The following is a 24382-nucleotide window of genomic DNA, read 5'->3' as shown; positions in this document are numbered from 1 at the left end:
TTTGCTATTATGAGTCATTTATATTTCTCAAATTTATTGTTTGGTGTTTTACAAGGAATGGCAATGTTGCACTGCATACAGCATCTGGCTTGTTGAGATTTCCAGTTCAGTTTTTGTCTGCACTTTTCTATTTATACTTTATGGTTTGTTCATTCTGTATTTGTCTCCAACAGTTAAATGACACCTGCGGGTATATTTTGTGTAATCTATCAGGTGTTAAATATCATCTGAATAAGATCTTGTGTCCATTTTCTAAAACTGTTGATGCAATGCTATCAAATGATTTTAAAAATAGTTTTGCTGGGTAGCTAGAACTGGCCATGGCTTTCTTTATTGCATATAGGGTCCTTAGGGGTTTTACTTGTAGTATCTTTTATCCAATTGCCAGATACAGTTTCTTGGTTATTTAAACAAAATTTGAAATTTGTGTTAGAGATGTTTTGGCTCAGTTCTGCTGATAATGTGTGATCCATGGGCACATGATCAATAGAATATGAAAAAATATGTATTTTTATTCTGCAGATGCAGCATTGCTATACATAGAGAATATGTATTTCTATATTTCTAAGGCCAGCAGTGGAGTGGTGAGGAGGAATGGGGAGAGTGCCGAGGTCAGGGGGAGAGATAAAGTGTGCCCACCACCGCTAATTCAGTTCTGACTTCCTTACCCTTTGCCCCCAAGGAGCAGAGATCAGTGGGGGTGGGGAGGGTGTCATCAACAATTTTCAACCAGGGTGCCTAGAGCTTGCCCTGGTGATGTGAAGCTGGTGAGCTGCAGGAAGAAGCCCAGGTTTTACACGCATCGGGCCAGCGAGGTGAGAGGGAGAAAGGCAGGCCATGGGCAGGAGCAGGGACAACAGCATTATCTCCTCCAATTTTGTTAATCCCACTTCCTGTTAAAAATGATATCATTGTAAAGCTTGTTGCTAAGTTATGTTACATTGTGAACCGAGGTGATGTTTTGCAAATGTGCCTCGGTATATAAAAAACCCTTAAATAAATAAATAAATAAATAAATAAATAAACAAACAAACAAACAAACAAACAGCAAGTTTAATGCTTTGGGAGAGGAGAGACAAGACTCTAATTCAGGGGTCCCCAAACTATGGCCTAAAGGCCAAATGTGGCTCTTGGCTGAATGTCATCCATCCCCTGGCAGCAACAGCAGAAGGAACTTGATCTGGCCTGCAGTGGCAGTGGCAGGAGCACATTCCATCACTATGCTAATTCAGATCCTTGAAATCAGAAGTGCAAAAGGCAGCAGATCAATGGCTCTTTGTGTTGCTGTTACTGATTTAAAACCAGAATGTGATTATTATTTTTGTGGTAAGTAGCTAGTTTAATATTTAAAAGTTTGATGTCCAATTATGTGTTGTACATTTGGGGGGAGGGGGAAATAATCATGACTGCAGAGTTAATTAGCAATATTTCAGGGTTAATGTCTAGGGACTTATGGGACTGAGCCCTGCCTCTTTTAAACACATAGCAATGCCCCTGTACAGTGGCCTGTGTGCCGAGACAGGGAGAGTGTATGAAGTGGGATGGATACTGGGGAAGAGGCAGTGGGCAAATGCTGGGAGAAGGGGGAAAGAGGCAGGAGGCTGATGTGGGATAGGGAGAAAAAGGCAGGGGATAGATGGGGAAGGTGGCAGCGGGTAGACGCTAGGGAAGTTAGGAAAGAAGCAGAGAGCACATGCTGAGAGAGAGGCAGAGGGTGCATGCTAGATGAGGGGGAGAGGCAGAAGACAGATGCTGAAGAAGGGGGAAAAGGCAGGGGACAGATGCTGAATAAGGGGAAAAGGCAGGGGACAGAGGGTATAGAGGGAGAAAAATGGAGGGTTGGTAGAAGTAAAGTGTACAAAATACAGAGGGATGAGAAAGCAGGTATTACAGAGATAAGGAATGGTATATGAAGATAAATAGAAGGGGAAGAAATGGCAGTGTAGGGGAAACAGCTGAAAAGCAATGAGAAGTAGGACGAGAACAGATGCCAATGAAGATGGAAGCTGAGAAGAGAAAGATGGTGAGAGTGAAAGACAAGAAAAGAAGGAGAGAGAGAGTGGGTCCCTGGTAGTGGCAGTGGTAGGACAGTGCTATAAATTGGACATCCCCTCTCCCAAACTCCACAAACTAACCTCCACAAGAGCCCGTGCACTATCCATCGCCGGGCCGACCCTTTGGAACACAATGCCAGTTGAACTACGGCAAGAGGAATGCCTGAAATCCTTCAAGCGGAAGCTTAAGACCTGGCTATTTGCCAAAGCATACACCTAATCTCCACTCTGCCTTTCCACCGCCCCCCTTTCGGTACCCTGCTTTTGCCCCATCCTTCTTCTTTCCGCCCCCTCTCCCCTCTTCTCCCCCCTCTGCTCTCCACTCCCCCCTCCCCCCCTAATATTCCCAAATCCCTTTTCTCTCAGTTCTCTCAACATTGTACATATGTATATAATTGCAATTCTTGTTTAATATTTAATGCTATTTATCCCATGTTCTCTTACCCCTTTATTTCCTTGTTAACATGTTTTATCTGTTCCATGTAAAGCGCCATGCATGGCGTATATTTGCGTTACACTGTGAACCGATGTGATATCCTGGATGAATGTCGGTATATAAAAATTTTAAATAAATAAATAAAATAAATAAATATAACAGAAGGAGGACGCAGCAGAGAGGAGGGGATAGAAACAGTACCTGATGGAACCCTACACTTTCAAAGTTATGTGCGCAACAGTAGTGCACCCTTCCCATTAAAGGGGACACTGTGCAGGAGCAATGGAAAGAAGCCATTCTGCCTTTCCCCATGGGCCACATCATGTACCCGAAAGCTGTGCACCTTTTCATACACCCTTCAAAAATTTAGAGGGAACATTGAATGCAGCTTTGCTCACAAGTAAATGAATAGGAGCAATAATTCTATTAAGTATTTAAAAAAAAAAAAAAAAAGTGGGATTGGTACTGTACCTGTGCCACCTGCACAACCTGTAACTGTATGTGCTGTGGCTGCTGAATGCCACTTGTAGACTGTGACACGGGGATGTACTGGATTCGCTGGAAGTCTCCCTGAGACGTTCTGAAGTCTGTCGTTAGGCTCTGGGACAGCTCCGTCATAGCTTGGGTTAACAGGTCTGTTGTCTGGTTAAAAGACATTTATTATGTCATTAATCGTTCCCTACACTGGCACTTTACACCTATTACAAAGGGAATATTAACGGTTATCGTTCAGTGAGCCATTACAACAACAAGCCAAGTACCAAAAAAAGCCATTATTAATTTCCTTTCAACTTGAAGGACAAAGTATTTCGCCACTTAATTTTCTAGCAACCAATGTCACACTCTAGCATTTAGCTGGCTACACTCTTTCCTTCTTGGATGGTTGGCAATGCCAGGCAGGTATGCAGGAGTCATTACTGGGTGATGCTGTTCTTCGGACTAGATTTCGGTATTGGGCAAAATTCCTGCAGTACTATCTGCACAGTTTTCAGTGAACACAATTATTTTTTTGTGCGCGTGCATGTTTTTTGCTTAACACCAAATTTACACCTGGGGTGGGCCAAATGTGCTACTTCAGAATCACGCAAGAAAGTAGTTGGCAGTATTTTTTTTACTCAATTTGTTTCTTTTGAGCAGTACTATAAAATACATACGTTTTTTTGTGCTAACCTTAAATCTGGGATGAACACAAAATTCATTGCAGATGCAAAAGGCCATCTATCTTGCAACAGTTTATTTTTTTCACCCAACCTTACAAATTGAGAGTTTTGTATCTCTTACCACAACAGTCTCTCCAGTAGCATTGTCAGTAGTGAGGACAGCAGGAGTAGTGCTGATCACAGCCGTCTGTATGGTATTAGGCAGCTGGGCGTACTCGGGATGTTTCTTACGAATGTGCTGCACCATTTTTGTCTGCAGATATGATAGAAAAGTAGTCAATGATGGACAATATTCTAAGTGGTTAATTCTAGCATGACAGTTAAGTGATGACGCTTGGGGAAGTGGGTAGGAATCTTATTTTTCAATCTCACTGTACCTGCCATGTTCAGTCTTTTCTGCTCTCCCCAATATGATAAAACACAAGAAGCTGCGTTATGTTGTATTCTGTTGATATGGACCAATAAATATGGAGAAATGTCTTACCTGTTAATTTCCTTTTCTTTAGTCCTGCTACACCAGTCCAGACAAGTGGCTCATTCCTTCCTACCAGCAGATGGAGATAAAGAACACAGCTTTCTCTGTGATATTATCACAGCTACTTACATATGGTACAGACCAGAAAATTCTTCACTAATCTAATAGCAATGCACTAAGTGAATCCCAAACATTAATAAATAATACATTTGTAACAAATTTCAGAACTAGATCCTCTGACAGAACCACCTCTCCATAATGGGAGATAAATATAAACAAAATTTACAAAATACTTTGTAAAATTCTTGTGAATAGGCATTTCTCATCATCCACATGATCTGACAGAAGCATTCCCTCCGCCATACCACAGCCCAGTTTCCCAGGGGAGTCTTGGACTAGTATAGCAAGAGTAAAGGAAAGGAAATTAACATGTAAGAAATGTATCTTTCCTCCTTGTCCTGCTACACCAATTGGTATTAGAAAACCAAGAGCCTGGCACTAGAACACCAGAGAATCCCATGCCTTACTCGAAACTCAAGGGATAGGCAGTCCTTGCCAGAAAAAATCCTGCTGCATCACCAGTGCCTTCTACTATCTGCTGAAGGTAGAGAATATGGAGACATTTTCTGGACTGCACCACAAAGAAAGCTGTGCTCTCTACCTCCATCTGCTGGTAGGAAGGAACACTTGTCTGGACTGGTGTAGCAGGATGATAAGGAAGAAAATTAATTTTAAAAACCCCACAAAACAATCAACCATGGAAAGAGACCTGGTCAATCCCCTGCTTTTCTAGAATTTTTTTAATTGAGCAAAATCAGATTCAGAAAGCAATTATAACATAGCAGCTGTAAGATACATCAGTTAGAGCAGGGGTCAGGAACCTTTTTGGCTGAGAGAGCCATGAACCCCACATATTTTAAAATGTAATTCCGTGAGAGCCATACTAACTACAACCCCCCACCCTCCTGATGCCCCCCAAGACCTGCCTAATTAATTTACTACAACCCCCCACTCTCCTGACCCCCCCAAGACATGCCAAAAGTCTCTGGTGGTCCAGCGGGGGTCCAGGGCTCGCAGACAAATCTTTAATAAAAAAGTAAAAATCTAACAAAACCCCCCACCCTCCTGATGCCCCCCAAGACCTCCAAAATTAATTTACTACAACTCCCCACCCTCCTGACCCCCCCAAGACCTGCCAAAAGTCCCTGGTGGTCCAGTGGGGGTCCAGGAGCGGTCCGGGAGCGATCTCCTGGACTTGGGCTGTAGGCTGCCAGTAGTCAAAATGGCGCCGACGGCCCTTTGCCCTCACTATGTCACTGGGGTCGACCAATGGCAGCGGAAGTGCCGCTGCGGGCCGTGCTCGGCCCCCGGGAGGGTCCCTCGCCCCCGGGAATGCAGCGGGAGCAGAGACCCTCCCTGGAGAGTCGCGCCCCCGCCCTTCCACAGGCCGTACACCGCGGCATCCTGAGGCTGAAGACAAAAAGCGCGCCAAAGGTAAGGTGCCTGCGAGCAGTAAAAAAAAAAAAAAAAAAAACGCGCCAAACAAGCAGCTGCCTCAGCGAATTGCAAAGTCGCCGGGTGAAAAAACTTTCCACCCCCTCCGGAGTCCCTGGTCAGCGCGGCAGGCTAGGGCTTCAAAACAGACTACAGCCTGCTCCCAACAGGACTTACGGGTCCTTGATCTCCCCTTGTATACATTTTTTTTTTTTTTTTTTAAATAAAAGAAAGCCCTCTTCAGGTTAAAAACCTGGAATAAATATACTTAGAGGTGGGGGAGGGTGACCGGACCACCGGTAGGCTTTCCCCCGGACCAAAGGGACAAACTAAACCGGGAAAATAAATGAGAACAACGCTCTCATAGCCTGCCTCAACGCTGCGCTGAATAAGGTAGAAGAACAAGCACCTGGAGAAAAAGCTAGTACACTTTTTTTTTTTTTTTTAAACTAAGACAGAAAGAAAGAAATAAACCAGTTGATCTAGACAGTATAGGCAATAAGGTAATAAATAACACCTGAGAGGAATTTTAGTCAGGATAGACAGGACTGCAGGTTATGTCTCTCAATCTGCTGGAGTCAGAGGAAATACTGAAGGATGGCAGGTGGCACACCAGTATATCTAGGGGGTGCTTTCAGTTTTCTCTCTGACTCCATCTGCTGGAGGGGAGGCATAACCCAGCAGTCTGGACTGATCCTGGTACGTACAGGGAAGGAGTGTTTGTTGAAGAGACCCTCTCCCATTCAGTGCCAGCTGCCGTGCCTCAAAGATTTTGTTCTCCGCCTCCATCTGTTGGTAGGGATGCAAAGCTCACTCATCTGGACTGATCTGGGTATGTTCAGGAATCCCAGATATGCCCATAACAATCTCTTTACCGCTTCCTTTTCACCACCTTTCCACATTTTTTTTTTAATTGTTTTGCACCCTCCCCATCCCACCTTTCTGTCTCTTACTCCCATTGTCATTCCCAAACCTCAATCTCAAGACTTTTCACGCCTACTTAACAGCTTTCCAACTCCCACCAGTGCCTCCACTCCAGACATTCCATTTCCTACTGTCGCTTACTCCTTTCAACTCGTCTTTTCCCATCCTTCAGCTCTAAACACCCAACTCACATCCCCAGCGCTGTCTCTCACTCTTTGCTCATACCTCTCAGCCAATCCCTGAGTCTCCAGTATTCCCCTGCCCAATTCAATGCCTGTGCCCCCACACTCCTTCCCCCTCCAAACCAATCCAAGCTGCTACTCCTCTCTCCACATTCCCCAATTCCTGCGTCCCCCTTCCCACTTCCCCCCAACCCAATGCCTGAGGCCCCACTCCCCCATTGGTACTGTAGTCAGGGGCTAAAAGTTAAAATTAAATGCATTCTTTTACCTGCTTCATTAAAGCTGGTGCCCCTTTAAGAGCTAGCAGCCTTGGGAAAGCAACAACTTGTCAGCCCAAAGTTTATGTTTAGTCTGCAAGCTGCAGCTAAAGTGAGCCAGAGGAGGAGCAGGAATGGTCTCGCCAATGGTAATGACAACAGTCATGATCAGTCGCTCTGGCTGGTGAGGAGAAGGGGGAAGCGTATGTCCAATATAAGCTGCCTAACCGATGGTAATAGTGAAGGTCCCATGGAGAAGAAATTTAAACCTAACTGTTCATTTCCTTTCTTTATTGCCTGCTACGCCTGTGGGCAGGAGTGCGGGGACTGGTCACTTGTCTAGCTGCCGGCACCTCTCCCTCCTCCACGGTTCATATCAGCTGCTGGAACTGCAGGGAAGGGAGAGGCGCAGGCAGGGTAAGATGGGGGACCGGGCAGCTCTTACTTCATTGGTCCTCAGTGGCTGCAGCAAGAGAGAATGGTTGGGGGGTTACTGAGAGACGGGAGGCAACCACTCTTTGTTCCAGGGCCTGGGGCAAGCCTATTGGGAAGGTGTGGGCATAAATCTATTGGAAGGGTCACTCATGAGACAGTAGATTCAACAGGAAATATGTGAGCTAGTGCTGACTTCCCCCCCAAATTATGGCGCTCTAGGCGACCATATAGTTGGTCTACCAGTGAAACCTTTCAGAGCCAACAGAGCTCCCCTTTCAGCTCAATGAGGAGAACCCCCTTGGTAAATCAAAAACATGGTTTTCTGACACAGTTTCTTGGACACGGAACCACTTAGCGCCGTATATTTAGGTAATTAAAAGATTTACACTACCTTGCTGCTGTACTGTTTGGAGCAGTGCGGGCAGCAGACGGGTGGTGTGGCTATCGTTCCTGTTAGCTGGGTATGCGTACTCAGCATAGGGTCCGGCTCTCCAGGACCAGCTGGCCGCAATTTCCGGATGCTTGGAGGGAGTGCAGCGCCAGGATGGTTTTTGAGAATATGAGCTTTGCGTTTACTGGCACTCTTGTAAACCTGTGGAGAATTATTTCTCATAAATAAGAAAGCAAAGTAATCAGATCCTGTAAGAATGCCTTAATACTGCATCCTAGTACTAACAAAGGTAGGGCACCTGTGCATCTTTAAACAATTCAAAAACAGCAATACTGTGAAAGGACTCACCGCATCATGTGACCTCTCCGGAACGCCTCCTTTTTATGCACATATATTTGATGTTTATAAAATAGCATGTATGCAAGTAGATGCTACTTATGTGCATATATGCTAATTTTTAAACACAGAACTCTTTGAAAATTCACCCTTAAAGCTCTTTGCAATCCAGACTGTGTAAGGCTTATTCACCTTTATGGACATGTGGCCCAGGAAAAATATTAAGACAATTGATTGGTTAAGGTGCTGTTATAGGCAGGAACTTGGAATGTGTGTGTAGAACCATCCTATTATGAAAAAAATGTATATAGGATAGATAAGCCATTAAGGCCTGGAGCTCAATGACTCTGCATGTTTAAGTGACTTCCACGAAAAATATGACCTTCCAGAACAGGCACCTCAGTTAACGGAATCTAGGAGCTCAAAGGGAGCTTTCATCAGTTGCATCAGTGTCAAGCTGAGATCCCATTACATAGAAGAAGGTTTGATTGGAGGGTTCAGTAGAAGCAAACCCCACATGAAACTGACAACTAAAGGCAATACAGCGATGGGGCTTAACTTCTTCATGCTGGTAGTAAGTACTGACTGCACTGAGGTAAACTCTTAACAGAGTTAGTCTTAGACCAGACTCTAAAAGACATAGAAGGTAATCAAGCTGTTTTTGTGTAGGGTATGAGGAAAAATCTAGGGCCTTTCCCTCATATCATAAGACAAATCTTCTCCATTTAAAAACCATGAGGTCCACATTCAGCTACTGTGTGGCTCTGCTAATTAGCTGGATAACTCTAGGGCCTTTCCCTCATATCATAAGACAAACCTTCTCCATTTAAAAACCATGAGGTCCACATTCAGCTACTGTGTGGCTCTGCTAGTTAGCTGGATAAACATCATTTCCTTACTGTTATGCTCATTCCCTGTCCCTGACTTGTCTGCTGATCCTAGCCAGATAATCAGCGACGCCACTTAGTGGATAAGTAGTACTTATCAGCTAGGTGCTGCTTTGAATATAAAATCTTGTGATGGAAGTCTTCTAGAAGACATATATCAGATACATCCTCTCACAGGATCAAGGAACCTAATACTACCCCCTCAATATCCAGGCTGTGAGGGCTAAGGATTTGATGCTGGGATAAAGAATTGTTCCCAGGTTCTGCATAATGAGAGTTGGAGAATTCCCCAACCAAACTGGGTCACTGATGGATAAATCCCAAAGAAGGGAAAACCAAGTCTGTCTAAGCCAATAAGGAACATTATTATTTTATTTATTTATTTAATTTAAGGGTTTCTTATATACAGAGGCACGTTTGCAAAACATCACCTCGGTTCACAATGTAACATAACTTAGCAACAAGCTTTACAATAATAACATTAACAGGTAGGGGGTTAACAAGGGCAGGAGATGATAATACGAGAAATATATACAAATGTACAAGTTGATTTTAACAAGAGGGTTAAATAAAGCAATAAGGATAATTAGCCGGGTAAAGTATTAGATGGAGGGGGGAGAAGGGGAGCGAGCCTATAGTGGGTGGGGGATAGGGAGAGAGAATAGAATGGGCGAGGGTCAGTGGGTGGGGAGAGAGTATAGAATGTGCGAAGGGTCTGATGGGCGGTCAGTTGGCGGTCAGATGGGCGGTCATGTCGCATCTATGGGAGGAGTCAGTTCGTTAGTCAGGGTACGCTAGTTTGAACAGCCATGTTTTAAGATTGTGCTTGAATTTTTGGTGGCAAGGTTCCTGGCGTAGTTGGGAAGGCATTTTATTCCAGTGGGAGGTTCCTGAAATGATGAAAGATCGCTCTCTAAAGGTGGTATGCTTCATGCACTTAGGAGAGGGTATTTGGAGTTTGGCTCGGTGATGCGTTCTTGTGGGTCTAGTCGGAGTGTGAAGCAGGAGATGTTCTGGGAACCATTGCATGTCCTGGTTATGAATGGCTTTGTGTATGAGCGTGAGTACTTTATATACTATCCTGGAGGTTACAGGGAGCCAATGTAATGATTGAAGGACTGGAGTAATGTGGTCATGACGGTGAGTGTTGGTAAGGATGCGTGCTGCAGCATTTTGTAATAACTGTAGAGGTTGTAGGGTACTTTTTGGTAAGCCTAGGAGGATAGCGTTGCAATAATCAAGTTTGGACAGGATCATAGCTTGCAGAACTGTGCGGAAGTCGGAGGTATGAAGAAGTGGTTTGATTCTCTTCAATGTGTGGAGTTTGAAGAATCCGCTTTTTATAGTGGCTGAAATGAATTTTTTGAGGTTAAATTGGTCATCTATCATAATGCCAAGGTTGCGGACTAGTAGTGTAGGAGGGCAACTTGGTAGTGGGGGTGTGGGGGAGAGATAGCGTGAAGGGTTGTTAGGAGGGGAGAGAATGAGTAGCTCTGTTTTGTTAGTATTGAGTGCTAGGAAATTATTGGAGAGCAATTTATTTATCTCAGATAGTGCAGAGTTCCAGATCTTCATTGCATTGGCCATGGAATCATTAATAGGGATGAGTATCTGCACATCGTCGGCATATATAAAGTGCTGGATACCGAGAGGAGATGGCAGAGGGGGAGGAGGTATATAATAAAGAGTGTAGAAGAGAGGGATGAACCCTGTGGTACTCCTTGAGATAGTTTGACCTGGTTGGATTTGTTACAACCAATTTTTTACACTGTAGCTTCTGTCACTAAGGTATGATTGGAACCATAATAGGGCTGTGCCAGCAATGCCAATTTCCATGAGGCGTTTGATGAGTGTGAGGTGGTTGACGGTGTCAAATGCCGCAGAGATATCTAATAGTGCAAGAATGTGGGATTGTCCGTTGTCCATGGCTTTAAGTATAGATTCTGAGAGGGTGATGAGTAGAGTTTCCGTACTATGGTGTTTGCGAAAACCATATTGGGATGTTGAGAGTATGTTGTGTTCATCAATGTATTCAGTGAGTTGTTTGTTGATAATCTTTTCCAATATTTTGGAGAGGAAAGGGAGGTTTGATACTGGGCGATAGTTGGCTAGTTCATTAGGATCCAAATTAGGTTTTTTGAGAGTGGGTTTGATAATGGCATGTTTGAGTTGCTTTGGGACTTGGCCTAGAGTAATGGATTTGTTCAGTATGTTTGCGATGTGTTTGGCTGTAGTAGACGGGCATGTGAGTAGTATTTTGGTGGGCAGGTTGTCTGAGGGGTGATAGACAGGTTTGATTTTTTTGAGAGTGGTTTCAATTTCTAGTGCAGATGTGTTTTCGAAGTTCCATAGAGAGGAGTTTGGGTTTTTTGTGTGTGGGTGTGAGTGTGTGCTTTGGTTGGTGTAGTTTATTGAGGTGTTTTTAGGTGCAGGTGAGTTTGGGGAGCCAGAAGGAGATGTGAAGCGTTTTTTAGGCACATAGTCACCAAGTCCCTTCTGAATTTTAGCACAATTTTATCACCAGAGAAACTGGAGGATATGTGTACAGAAGACCATCGCCCCAATTTTTGGAGAAAGTGTCTAAATCTAGCTTGCCTTGTAATCCTCTCCTTGAATAGAACTGAGGAACTTTCCTGTTCAGAGGAGAAGCAAAAAGATCCACCACAGATGTTCCCCACCACAATCTTCTATTTCTCTGTCCAGGGACCACTCATGTGTATCCAGGACTCAACTTAGTCTATCCACTAGGATGTTGTCCTTGCCTGTCATATATGTGGCTCCTACAGTCATTCCTTGAGAGACAGCTCAGGTCCATATTCTGAAAGACTCCCAACATAGGAGGTATGATCTTGTTCCTCCCTGCTTGTTCACCTAGAATATGACCACTTGGTTGTTCGTTTGAATTAGGGTAATTTAGCTGGCCAACAGATCACTGAAAGCTTTTAGAGCACTCTGGATCACCCTGGAGCCTCTCTCTATATGAGCTCCCCAGCCCAGGCTGGATGTGTCTGTTAGGGTAATTTGGGTAGGAGTAATTTGGAAGGATAACCCTCTGGCCAGATTTGTTTGGATTAGCCACTAGAGCAGCAAGTTCCTGCGCAAAGTTCCTGAGTAATTTGGATGCTGTCTCATAGATCTCGAGTGACATGGAACAACTGACTCACTCTTCTTGCTTCCATTATGGACATCAAGTTGATGATCCTTTCCTGTGGAAGGATGCCTTTTGCCAGAGTCACCTCCAGCAGAGCTCCTATGAAATCCAATTGAGATAGTGGACTCTAGTGGGTTTTTGGATCATTTATGAGGAACTCTAGCAACTCCAATGCTCTGAAGGTTTTGCTCTTTGATTCTATGGCATGTCCTTGACACGTGTTCTATCAATCAATTAAACTAATAATTTATATAGTGCTGCAAAGACACATTTGAGAGAGACTCCCTGCTGCATGCAGCTTGTGGGTATAGCCAAGTCACACAAACAAGATGTCATAACCAGCAGCTTGTGGGATGGCCACACGACCCGCTGTGCTTACCTCCAATGCCGCTGGACCCATAACACCGCACTGTGTGGCAGAGAATGCCATCAGCCGCCGTCTCCCCAGCCCCCTAGGCATATAGCCAGCGCACCTATTCTTAGAGGGCCTGCAGCGAGAGCAACCTGTGGCGCCCATTGATGACATCCCTGCCTGTGCCCTATAAGAGAGCTTTCCGAACATTCTCTCACTGCCTCAGCAACAGGTCCCCTGGAGCTCGTTTGTCCCGATACATGTTGCTTCTGTCTGTGTCTCGTCCATGCCTTGCCCTGCCCATTGGCAAATCTGTCTTGTTTGTCTTGTCCATTGCTCCTATCCTCCTGGCTTAACTTCCTGGACTTCAGTCTTGGCTTTGGACTTGACTTCTCTGCTGCCTGCCACCTGCCTCAACCCCTGGATTTTCTTTTGGTTCCACTGTCTGTCCACCTCAACCCCTGGATTGTCTTCTGGTTCCGCTGTCTGCCACCTGCTTCAATCCAGACCTGCGTCCAAGAAGGCGGCTGGTACAGGCAAAGCTCTAGCTGGTCCCGCACACAGGCTTCCCCGCCAGCTGACGGTGTGGGCCTAGCTGGCTTTCTCACTAGGCAGTGCCAACCACACCTCAGCACTAAGTGTTCACATCCCCATCGAGTCCTACAGGTTGCGAGACAATGGACCGAGAAGATCTCAGTTCCCTTCAGGCCATTCCATATCTGGCTCAGAAAATCCAGTATAAACAAGGGTCCTTGATCAGGTCATGGGGCTACTGGAACATAGAGCCGTTCGGATCGATGCCCCAGTGTCAGCCCAGGCACCACCCCAGCAGCCACGCCTACACCCCAGCTGGTGTCTCCTCCCAGGGTAGGACCATCACTTCCTCCTCCTCCACGATACCATGGAGATCCAAAGGAGTGTCACGGCTTCCTTAATTCGTGCCGTATGTTATTTGAACTCCAGCTGGCTTTATTTCCTTCAAACAAAACCCAGGATGTATACATCCTCTCTTTGTTGGGCGGCACCACTCTCCCCTGGGCTTCGCCCTTATGGGAGTGGATGACCCCTAAACTCCAGAGTCTCCCCAACTTCCTGTCACAGTTCCTTATGATCTTTGAGGAACCTGGGCAATCATCATCCCAGGCAGCAGAACTCATCTAACTGAACAGGGCTCAAGGATAGTGGGAGAATATGCGATACAATTTCACCTTAGCCTTGGAACTGCAATGGGGTGAGGGCAGCCTCTCTGCCACCTTCTGGCAAGGCCTAAAAGGAAGAATAAAAGATGAACCGGCTGGTCAGGAGAGTCCCACAACTCTGGATGCCCTCCTCATGTTGGCCCACCACATCAAAGGGTGATTCCTGGAGCAGGCCCAAGAAAGCAAGGCCTTATGTTCTAAGGCACCGGAGGAGCCCATGCAGTGGGCCAGTCCAAACTTCTTCCTGAAGAAAAACTCTAGAGAAGACAGCAAGGCCTTTGCCTGTTCTGTGGTGGGCAAGGGCACATGGCATCCCGCTGTCTCAAGAAATTGGGAAACTCTCGTGCCTAGGGTTGACTGGGGAGGCAACCCTAGACCACACACTGTACTCCCCCCAACTGCTTGTTTCTGTGTCCCTTGCTCTGGACCAGTGCCTGGTTTCGACAGAGGTGTTTCATGACTCCAGCACCGGTAGAAACTTTATTGATGTGGATCTAGCCCAGCAGCACAGGATCCCTACTTCCTAAATGAAACAGCAGCTGGCCAACACCTTGGGGCTCTTCTCTCTGGTCGCTCAACTTGCAGGGGAGGCAGTTGGTAAAGGAGAAGCTCCAGCTGACAATGTGGGCCTAGTGGGCTTGCTCACTAGGTAGTGCCAATCACACTTCAGCATTAAGGGTCCACTTCCCCATCAAGTCTTACACAAGGCACATAAGAGAAATTTTGTTCACTATACTATATACAAATACAGCCGATTGTTCATTGCGGATACCCTGAAAAACAGACCTGTCTGGAAGTTACAAGCTCTGGAGTTGAGAACCATTGAACTAAGTCAGGATCTTTGTCTAACAGAGCTTTCAAATTTTATGAAGGGCACAGCTCACTGAAGTTCCATTGTAACACCCCACATCTACAACATGAATGTAAGAATTTGTTTATTCTTTAATGAGAAAAAGGATTTTGGCTACCAGAATTCAACTGAAGAGAAATTAAATCCCCAGAAATGGCTCATTACCAGCAAATACAGTGCATATACCAGCTAGCACTTAAAATGGATGAGTTAATATCTGTCTAGTGTAAGGAATTTTCCAGGTACAAAGTGATAAGGATATTCTTCACCTACCTTATCACAGTACTGACAGAAATAATCTCGGTTTGGTTTGATGATGGGAAGTGTCAGTTCAGGCACTTCTTCGATCTTCATGTCTGGATGCCGCTTTGACAAATGATTCACCTAGAAGTAATAAAAGAAACAGACATAGAAAAACAAGAGACCCAGTTCTGAGTTCTCTCAGTACTCAGCTTCTGACTGCAAGGGAAGGAAAAGGGACTCAAGCAGGTAGAAGAAATTAAATTATAGCAACCTTTAAAGATTTTATCTCCTCCTGAATCTCATCACACTAGCATGGCACTCATACTAGGATACCCAGTTATTTTTGTTCACACTGCAAAGATACTGTATAGCCCAGCAGTCAGCAATTAGAAATTTAACCACCTTAAGGATATCATTCCTTAACCAAGTCAGTTTTTGTTTGCTTACTTACATTCGGGTCGATACAGTAAAATTCACGGGAGAGCCGGCGCTGCAAGGCGAGCGCCCGCTCTCCCAATGCATGCCCAGGCCTCTCTCCTGGGCGCGAGATCCAGTATGCAAATCAGGGCCCGTGGTAAAAAGAGGCGCTAGGGACACTAGTGCGTCCCTAGCGCCTCCTTATTGGCAGAAGTGGCGGCTGTCAGCGGGTTTGACAGCCGACGCTCAATTTTACCGGCGTCGGTTCTCAAACCCGCTGACAGCTACGGGTTCGAAAACGGACGCCGGCATAATTGAGCGTCCGTCTTTCAACCCGCGGTCCGCCGGCCGATTTAAATTTTTTTTTTTTTTTTATTTTGGGGCCTCCAACTTAATATCGCTATGAGTGAGATGTGCCGGCTATGAGTGAGATGTGCCGGCAGAAATTAACCCCAGCCTTTGGGCAGGCGTTAATTTCTGAAAGTAAAATGCGCGGCTTGGCTGCACATTTTACTTTCTGTATCGCGTGGGAATAACTAATAGGCCCATCAACATGCATTTGCATGTTGCGGGCGCTATTAGTTTTGGGGGGTTGGCCGCGCGTTTTCGACACGCTATTACCCCTTACTGTATAAGGGGTAAAAATAGCGCATCGAAAATGCGCGGCCAAACCCCCCAAAACTAATAGCGCCCGCAACATGCAAATGCATGTTGATGGGCCTATTAGTTATTCCCGCGCGATACAGAAAGTAAAATGTGCAGCCAAGCCGCGCATTTTACTTTCAGAAATTAACACCTGCCCAAAGGCTGGTGTTAATTTCTGCCGGCACATCTCACTCATAGCGATATTAAGTATGCTCAAGTTCACTCCTGGTGCAATGTCACAGACCCCAGCTGATCTCTGACTTTCAACTCTGACTCCTCTGTGTTTCTCTCATGCTTTTTTTAAATTCTGTTACTGTTTTGGTCTCCACCACCTCCTCTGGGAGACTATTCCATGCATCGACCTCCTTTTCAGTAAAGAAATATTTTCTGATGTTGCTCCTGAGTCTACCTCCTGTGACTTCTTGTTCTAGGAAATTGTTTCCTCTGAAGTAAGTTTGCATTTTATGTCCAATTTATATCTTTGAAATATTTATTATCTTTATCATGTCTCCCCTGTCTCTCCTCTCCTCTGAAGTAGGTATATTTAGGGCCTTAAGTTTTAACTCATATTGTTTTTGGTGCAGACCGGGCATCATTTTAATAGCCTTTTTCTAGACCACCTCCAGCCTGTCTACCTTTCAGAGGTATAGCCTCTACAACTAGACACAATATTCTAGGTGAGATCTTAACAATGACCTGTAAAGAGGCTTTAACACCTATTTTTCTGTTGATTATACCTCTTCCTATGTACCCTCGCTTCCCTCTGACTCTGGTCACCATCTTTTCACATTGTAACACTACCTTGAGATCATTAAACACCATCATCCCAAAGTCTCTTTTGTGAATTTCATTTCCCCCATCGTGTTCTGCTCCCTTGGATTTCTGCATCTCAGATAATTGACACCTCACTTCCTTGCACTGAATCTTAAATGCCGAACAGTTGACTACTCTGTTGTGATTCTGCCCTCATGGGCAGCCTCTTACCTTCTCTCTGCCTGTCCCGAGGCCTGGAGGCTGCAATCCCCGGTCTTCCTTGCGGCTGGAGCCGCTCCTCAGTCTGCCGACAACGCTGGGCCTGTTCCTCGGCCCCGCCCTGCTCTTCGGCATTAGCAGCAGCATGACCGCTGGCCATGGTCCTGCACAACTTCCTGCTTCCGGTTCCTAGGCTTGGGCCGCATCTCTTCACAAGATTTAAAGGGCCCATGGCCGGATATGCCCTGGGCCCCACCTGATGACAGTTTCCTGTCTCAGCCCTATAAAAGGGCTTCTCCAACAGTCCTGCCTTGCATTGGAGTTACTTGCTCTCTGGAAGTCTCGTCTTCCAGCACTCCGTCAGGTCTTCGTTGGAGCTCCATGTCTCGTCGTGCTTCCCGAGTCTTTGGTGCTTCCTGTGGCTTCCTGATGTTCCATGTCTTGAGGTTCCTAGTCCAGGCTTCCTGATGTTTCCAAGGTTTCACTCCTCCTTCGTCTGTTTCGAGTCCTCCAGATCCTCCAGCTCCTGTGGTTCTCCAGATGACACCTTGCCTTGTCATTGGAGTCTCGTCCCAGCTGGAATCCCTTCTTGTGCTTCCGAGTCCTTTTGACCCTCCAGCTCCTGTGGTTCTCCAGATGACACCTAGCCTCGTTAATGGAGTTTCGTCTCAGCTGGATTCCCTTCCTGCATTTGTCCCGCTCTCCGCATGGTCCGTGACCAGCCTCTTCAGGTTGTGTAGGGTGCGTAGTGGGACAGGGTGGTCCGCGACCAGTCCCGCAGGTGGACTGTGTAGGGCGCCCTGAGAGACGGTGCCAATGTCTGAACCTTCCAAGCTTCTCGTCTCGTCCAGATTCGTCCAAGTTCCTCGTGCACATCCAGAGTCTTCTCGTCTCGCTCAGTCTGCCCTCATCCTCAGTCCGGCCTGCTGCTTCTTACCGATCCCTAGTGGCAGGTCCGAAAGGGCTGGGAACGGTTGGAGGACTGTTCAATAACCAACACTGCGTTGTTGGTCTTACAGAAGCATGCAGGTCCGGCAGAGGGTCAGACTTTGTCTTCGCCCATGCTGGGACATGCCTCGCCAACCCTCGGTGCTGTCGTGGATTCGTCTGGGATCGTGCCGAGGCCCAAGGGCACACAATCCCCTCAAGTTGGGATCGCTCTCCTAGCGTCCCCTAATATAACAGAATGCAAGACCTCTCAAGGCCACCTAACATAACATACTCCTTGAGCTTTCTTTGATCACATCTCACTCATTTGTCAACATGTCTCTTCCTCGTAAATTCCACAGAAATTCCAACGTGCAGAAATATTACTCATTCACTGGCATGCCTCTTCTCATGAATCCCATCCTACAGAAAACTTACCCATTCACCAGCTCTAATCATAAAGAAACATTACTCACCAGCATGCCTCTCCTCCGAAAACCCATCATACAGAGACGGCACTTGAACATGAAGCTCTCGTAGTCAGTGGAAGCAATTCGGGGCTTAAATGTCTTACAGCGGTTGATTCGATCAGCTTTCTTGGCTTCCCTCTCTGGGTTATGCATTCGCTGCATGTGTTCCCGCAATTTGTCTTTCCTCTATTATGACATAACAACAGTGAAATAAAAACTAAAAGTTACTGCTTCATACACAATGAGTTTGATATTCTTGGTGCAAAAAGTTAGTTTATCTTATATTTGCTAGTGAATATACATCCCACAACTGACTGAAGTGCAGCTTTAGCCATGAAGAAGCCTATGCTAACCAAAAGAAGAAAAATAAAACAGAAAGGGGCGGATTTTCAGAGCCCTGCTCGCGTAAATCCGCCCAAAACCGGGCGGATTTACGCGAGCAGGGCCCTGCGCGCCGGGAAGCCTATTTTACATAGGCCTCCCGGCGCGCGCAGAGCCCCGGGACTCGCGTAAGTCCCGGGGTTCTCGGAGGGGGGCGTGTCGGGGGGCGGGCCCGGTCGTCGTGGCGTTCCGGGGGCGTGTCGGCAGCGTTTTGGGGGCGGGTACGGGGGTGTGGCTACGGCCCGGGGGCGTGGCCGCGCCCTCCGTACCCGCCCCCAGGTCGCGGCCCGGCGCGCAGCAGGCCCGCTGGCGCGCGGGGATTTACGTCTCCCTCCGGGAGGCGTAAATCCCCCAACAAAGGTAAGGGGGGGGTGTAGACAGGGCCGGGTGGGTGGGTTAGGTAGGGGAAGGGAGGGTAAGGTGAGGGGAGGGCAAAGGAAAGTTCCCTCCGAGGCCGCTCCGATTTCGGAGCGGCCTTGGAGGGAACGGGGGGAGGCAGCGCGGCTCGGCGCGCGCAGGCTATACAAAATCGATAGCCTTGCGCGCGCCGATCCAGGATTTTAGTGGATACGCGCGGCTCCGCACGTATCTACTAAAATCCAGCGTACTTTTGCTTGAGTCTGATGCGCAAGCAAAAGTAGGCTGATCGCGCTTCTTTTAAAATCTACCCCAAAGTATTTATACCTTAAACATTTACAATTTACAACAATTGTTTATGCTGTTTTTAAGAAATTCTTTTATGCAGCTAACAATAGCTTTATTTACAGAGTAACAGAGGAAAGTAGATTCTTTGGGGCAGATGCAATACAGTGCGCTCAGCTGAGTGCACTGTATAACTGGCAGTCGGATGCGGGTTGAATAGGCGCTAATGAATCTCCTAATGCAAAAAGGGGATCAGCGCCTAATTAATGTGCGTCCCACTCGGAGTGAGTCTAGTATCATGTGACTGAGACTATTAGAATTCACTCCAGATGCAAAAAAAAAAAAAAAAAAAAAGTGCATCTAGGACGCACATCTAGCGCTCAGTAATTAACGCCTGCCTGGAGCAGGCGTTATTTGCTGAACGCTCCTTAATCCAGTATAGAAAAGCAGAAAAAACTGCTTTTCTGTAATGCCTCTTACTTAATATCGTTGTGATATTAAATAGGAGGAAAAACAAACAAATAAAGTTAAAGAATAGAAAAAACAAAACAAAACACTGGCAGTCTGGTGCAGGAAACAGACGCTCGAATGACAAGCGTCTGTTTCTTGAACCCCCTGGCTGTGCGGCGTTTAGGAAAACCGATGCCGATAAACTTGGCGTCGATTTTCCTAACCGGCGGACCAATGATGCCGATCGGGTTCGCGTTAGCAAGGAGGCACTAGGGGTGCGCAAGCAACCCTAGCGCCTCCTTCCTAACACGACCCCCTAATTTAAATATTGCATGGCGCCCCCCCCCCCCCCCCCCCCCCCCCCGGGGCACTTTAAGACAGCAGGTGCTGACTGTTCAGCGCCCGCTTTCTACGCAAATGTATTGCATCGGCCCCTTTGTAGGCTGTGGAGCTTTTGTTGATCCAACATAAGAATTATCTAAAAATGTTGTTGTTTATGAGCATTTGAGATAACTTGGATCCCTTCTTCAGTTGTAAATCTGAAAATTCTGCACTACATAGTGGTAAAAATAACAGCAGCATTATGAGGAAGAAGACTCCTACAACAACAAGGAAGAATTAATCCCATAAAGCCAAGATCCATACCAGACTTCACGTGACACTGCTGCCAATAAAATCCAAATCAACCCACTGGTAAGAACACAAAAGATTGAAAAAGGAAATAGGAAAATTGGTTCTTACCTGAAAATTTTCGTTCCTGAAGTACCACAGATCAATCCAGACAAGTGGGTTCTGCATCCCTACCAGCAGATGGAGGCAGAGAACTAAAAACTTTGAGGCACTGCTACATCAGCGAGAGCGCCACCTGCAGCCCCTGTTTCACACATGGATTTCCGTAAGCCCCACTACAAAAAGACAGGGGGTTAAAAGAAAGTACTTGCAAGATTTCTGACCTTGAACTGCTTTCCACAGGTGGAACAGAGGAAGTCCTTGCGATCAGAGTGCCGAAGCATATGGAGCCGCAGCTTATCGGGACGGCAGAATGCCTTGTCGCACTCTGTGCACTGGTAAATCTTCTCCGAGTGGAAGCTTCGAACGTGTTTCTTTACCTGCCAAGAGGGACCCACAAAAACACTTGTAGATTTTTCCCAGGATAACTGCGCCCACATTTTTGCAAAAGCATGTGTGGAATTCCAAACCCTGCCCACAAGATCACCTCTTCAAACTGCCAGTAAAAGTGCATGCACAGAGGCCTTCTGGATGTAATTTGCTGACATATATGGCAGGCAATTTTGTAAAATCTCAAATGCCCTGTAAAACATTATCCTATTCACAGAAATGACTTTGAAATTTTCCCCCTTAAACTTTTGTTACAGCTAATATTAAATTCTGTTTTACAACAAATGTTCTGTTTTAAAACATACTTCCTTTTGTTCAGCCAAAACCAGCTTATGCAAGTAAATGAGATAAACATCTGTTTTACTAATACGGGTAGATTTTAAATCGGCCCCATGCATAAATCCCAGGGTTTACGCACGTGGCCAGGCCTTATGCGCGCTGGGCCAACCTTCAAACAGGCCCGACCACGCCCCTAAACCCCGGTATGCGATTAAGTGCCAGGGCCTGTAAAGGGGGCGGAAAGGGATGGGGCTGGAGGCGGCCGGCACAGCGGCTATTTGGCACTCTGCCGGCACAAGCAACTTGCTACTGCTCTTGTTGAGGAGCAAAAGGTAAAACAAAGAAATCAGGGGTATATAAGAAGGGATAGGGAGGTAAGGGTAGGGGGTAAGGAAGTTCCCTCCCAGTTGGAGCGGACTGGGAGGGAACTAGGGAAGGCTGTGATGCACTGCAGCGCAAATTTTGCATAATTGTACCCCCCCATGCGTGCGCGGATTACAAAATCTGGTGCACATGTGCGTGCAGCCCACCGATTTTAGAACATGTGCACGCCGGCGCGCACATGTTATAAAATTGGCACGTCCATGTGTGTGCGCCGGGACGCGAGCGTGCATGTTTTAAAATCTACCCCATAATATGTATTACAGTATTAATCATTTAAAGGGGCTTATAAAGTGATTTCTCCCTTCCAAATGTTGGAGAAGATACCACTGAATGATCTTCTGCTGTGAAAGCAGCAAAGGATAGGAAAGAGATTAGGTTTGATACAGTTCTTGCTTTTGAGATATTGTGTAACTAACCTCGAAAAGGGCCAGTAATAGAAAGGTCAGTTTTTTTTTAAAAACCCAGATAATGGATAACTTATTTGGGATAAGGGGTGGAGAGGATGACACAGGCAACAGGCCTGAACCTTTTTGCCCCTCCCGCAATAACGTCAATACTTATATATATCCTTTGAATATAGCTGCATAAGCTTAAAAGTTATCCAGGAACATGTTCCTGGAAAACTTTAACTTTGCTCCTAAGGCCAACTAGAGTTAGCCCAAAACCTTATTCAGCTTATTCCAGATTTCGTAGTTAGCCAGATATGTTTCCTGGCTAACTCTTTTCTGCCCTGGAACACCCCTAAAATGCCTCTACATTTTCTGACTAAATTTTAGCTAGACACTGAATTATCTGGCTAAAATTAGCCAGATAATTGCCAGGAATATTCAAACATTGGCATTTATCTGCATAACTCAAAAATTATCCCGAAAAATGCCTTTGAATATCAACCTCAAAAATTGAATGCAAAAAATAACCAGTATAATTTGCATTTACTGCGCCTCATCTTCCAAACAGTATTTCAACATACTTTACTTTATCCTAAGTTGAAAATTTGCTGGGATTTTTTTTAGGACAAATATATGATACATCCTGTGCTGTATCAGAATTGGTTTATCTGTGGAGGTAGCAAAAGCCAGTATATTTTTTTTGTATGTAAACGTTTTTATTAGCAGACCAGACAAGATGCAATAACACCATGGCATCCGTAATAAACTGGGCACACTTGGGACTCATATGAAGGGAAGTGGCAGGAAAGGGGTTAAAAGTTTAGATAAAAAGACATGGCGGAAGGGGAAATGGTGTTGGGTTACATATGGGAAGTCATATGCTCATCTACCCAAAATGGAAGAATTACAACTGGGCAGAGTGGATGGACCAATTTGGTCTTTTTTCTGCTGTCATTTATTATATTATTATTTATAAAAGGACAAGATATAAGTTCCTCTTATCCAGAACCATAGAGGCAAGGATACGCACCTGAATAAAATCTGAAAAGCGCTTTTTACAGGTGGGACAGACAAAGCAGCCATCAACAATGTGAATCGCCACATGATCTTTGAGCCCATCCAGGCGGTCAAAAGACTCAGCGCAGAAGATGCAGGTATAGGTTTTCTGGTCAAGGTGGAACTTCATGTGGTTCTCCAGAGAGCTGGTGCTGATGAAGCCCTTATTGCAGATTTCACAGGTCAGAGGGCAGTTGCCATCTTGGCCATGGATGCGCAGATGCTCATCAAGCTTGTCCTTCTCACGGAATGCCTTCCCGCACTGCAGACATTTGAACGGTCGAAAGGACTTACGGATAAACAAATGTTGGAGGGCTGCGTTCTGAAAGACATAAAGACATTCCAAATGGTTGAGTTCACTTTTCTGTTGAAAACAGATGCATGGATGCCCACAAGACAAGGAAATGCAGTGCATTAAACGCTGTAGGTGCACTGCAGAGTCCTGATCCCGAGGTCCCTTTTAGTATGACCCTTCCCACATCTTGAATATCTGGCCTTTCAACAGCAACCTTGTAATTTCAGATTAGTTTCAAGGGACTTTGATACCTTGGATCTAGTTTATCAAAAGATTTTCTCCATAGGCATAATATGGTAGAAAATGCTTGATAAATCACACCCTTTGTATAATAAACAAAAAACATTCTCTATCATAATAAAATGGCTAAAGTCACTGAGGCATGCCATTGTTGGGAGCATGTGAACATGGGTGTATATACTGCAACTAAATTATGACCCCCAGATCCCCTCCTCTGTGGGGTCCTAACAGACAGTGACAAAAGGAGAATAAAAACAGTAGAAAATGTCACACAGAGTTAAGACTAGTAGTAATCTCTAATCAAGAATGAGCAAGTCAAACCAATGAGTATGCTTGTTACCGTCAGTAACATGGTAATGCACGGAAAACAATAAACCTACCTGTAGCTCCAACTAAGCAGGCAGCGTTAGAGAAGAGAAAAATAAGTCATTATCCAATAGTCTGACTTATGAAAGTCTCTGCCTGACCAATAAGGAAGATTCTTTTGCCAGTCAATTAATAAATGGCTAAAAGAAATTGGGAGCAGAGGCGAAAATAAGGACATTTTTTTTTACATTCTAGCTAACCATTAAAAATTAACAAAGTATTTTTATATACTATGCTATTTTGTTTACTAAAAATGCTTATTAAATAAAAAATTCTATACTGTCTATGAACTGTGCAATACTTCATCACTTCACATAACATGCATTAATATTAATCCTTTACTAAATAAAACCTTTAATAATAATGCATTATTTTTATTCACACCCTGCAATTTGTTTGAACTGCTGGGAGGTAGACATCATTGGAGCAGTGTAACAAATCACATCACATGTAGTTGATATCCAGTTGGTTTTATGGGGAGGGCCCCGAGGCAGACCACAAGTTCATTCTCAAAAGGAAACAAC

At 45.5% G+C, this 24382-nt stretch overlaps 1 protein-coding gene across 7 annotated transcripts in view; it reads right to left on the bottom strand.

Moving 5' to 3' along the window:
• The window catches only part of PRDM10 (PR/SET domain 10), a 174904-nt gene that overhangs the window by 40776 nt on the left and 109746 nt on the right, over positions 1 to 24382 (bottom strand). For all 7 annotated transcript variants that reach the window (XR_003852164.1, XR_003852165.1, XM_029572986.1 and 4 more), the window contains 7 exons: positions 22932 to 23279; positions 20684 to 20839; positions 18264 to 18443; positions 14857 to 14967; positions 7809 to 8009; positions 3772 to 3903; positions 2962 to 3132 (listed from right to left, as the gene is read on the bottom strand). Coding sequence is in view for 5 of the 7 variants with exons in the window: in XM_029572986.1 (XP_029428846.1) it covers positions 2962 to 3132; positions 3772 to 3903; positions 7809 to 8009; positions 14857 to 14967; positions 18264 to 18443; positions 20684 to 20839; positions 22932 to 23279 (1299 nt within the window). In the remaining 2 variants the exon portion in view is untranslated. The remainder of the gene's footprint in view (positions 1 to 2961; positions 3133 to 3771; positions 3904 to 7808; positions 8010 to 14856; positions 14968 to 18263; positions 18444 to 20683; positions 20840 to 22931; positions 23280 to 24382) is intronic.

Source organism: Rhinatrema bivittatum, chromosome 12, assembly GCF_901001135.1.
Source record: "Rhinatrema bivittatum chromosome 12, aRhiBiv1.1, whole genome shotgun sequence".
Lineage (NCBI taxonomy): Eukaryota > Metazoa > Chordata > Amphibia > Gymnophiona > Rhinatrematidae > Rhinatrema > Rhinatrema bivittatum.
This window is presented reverse-complemented; position numbering and strand designations above follow the sequence as displayed.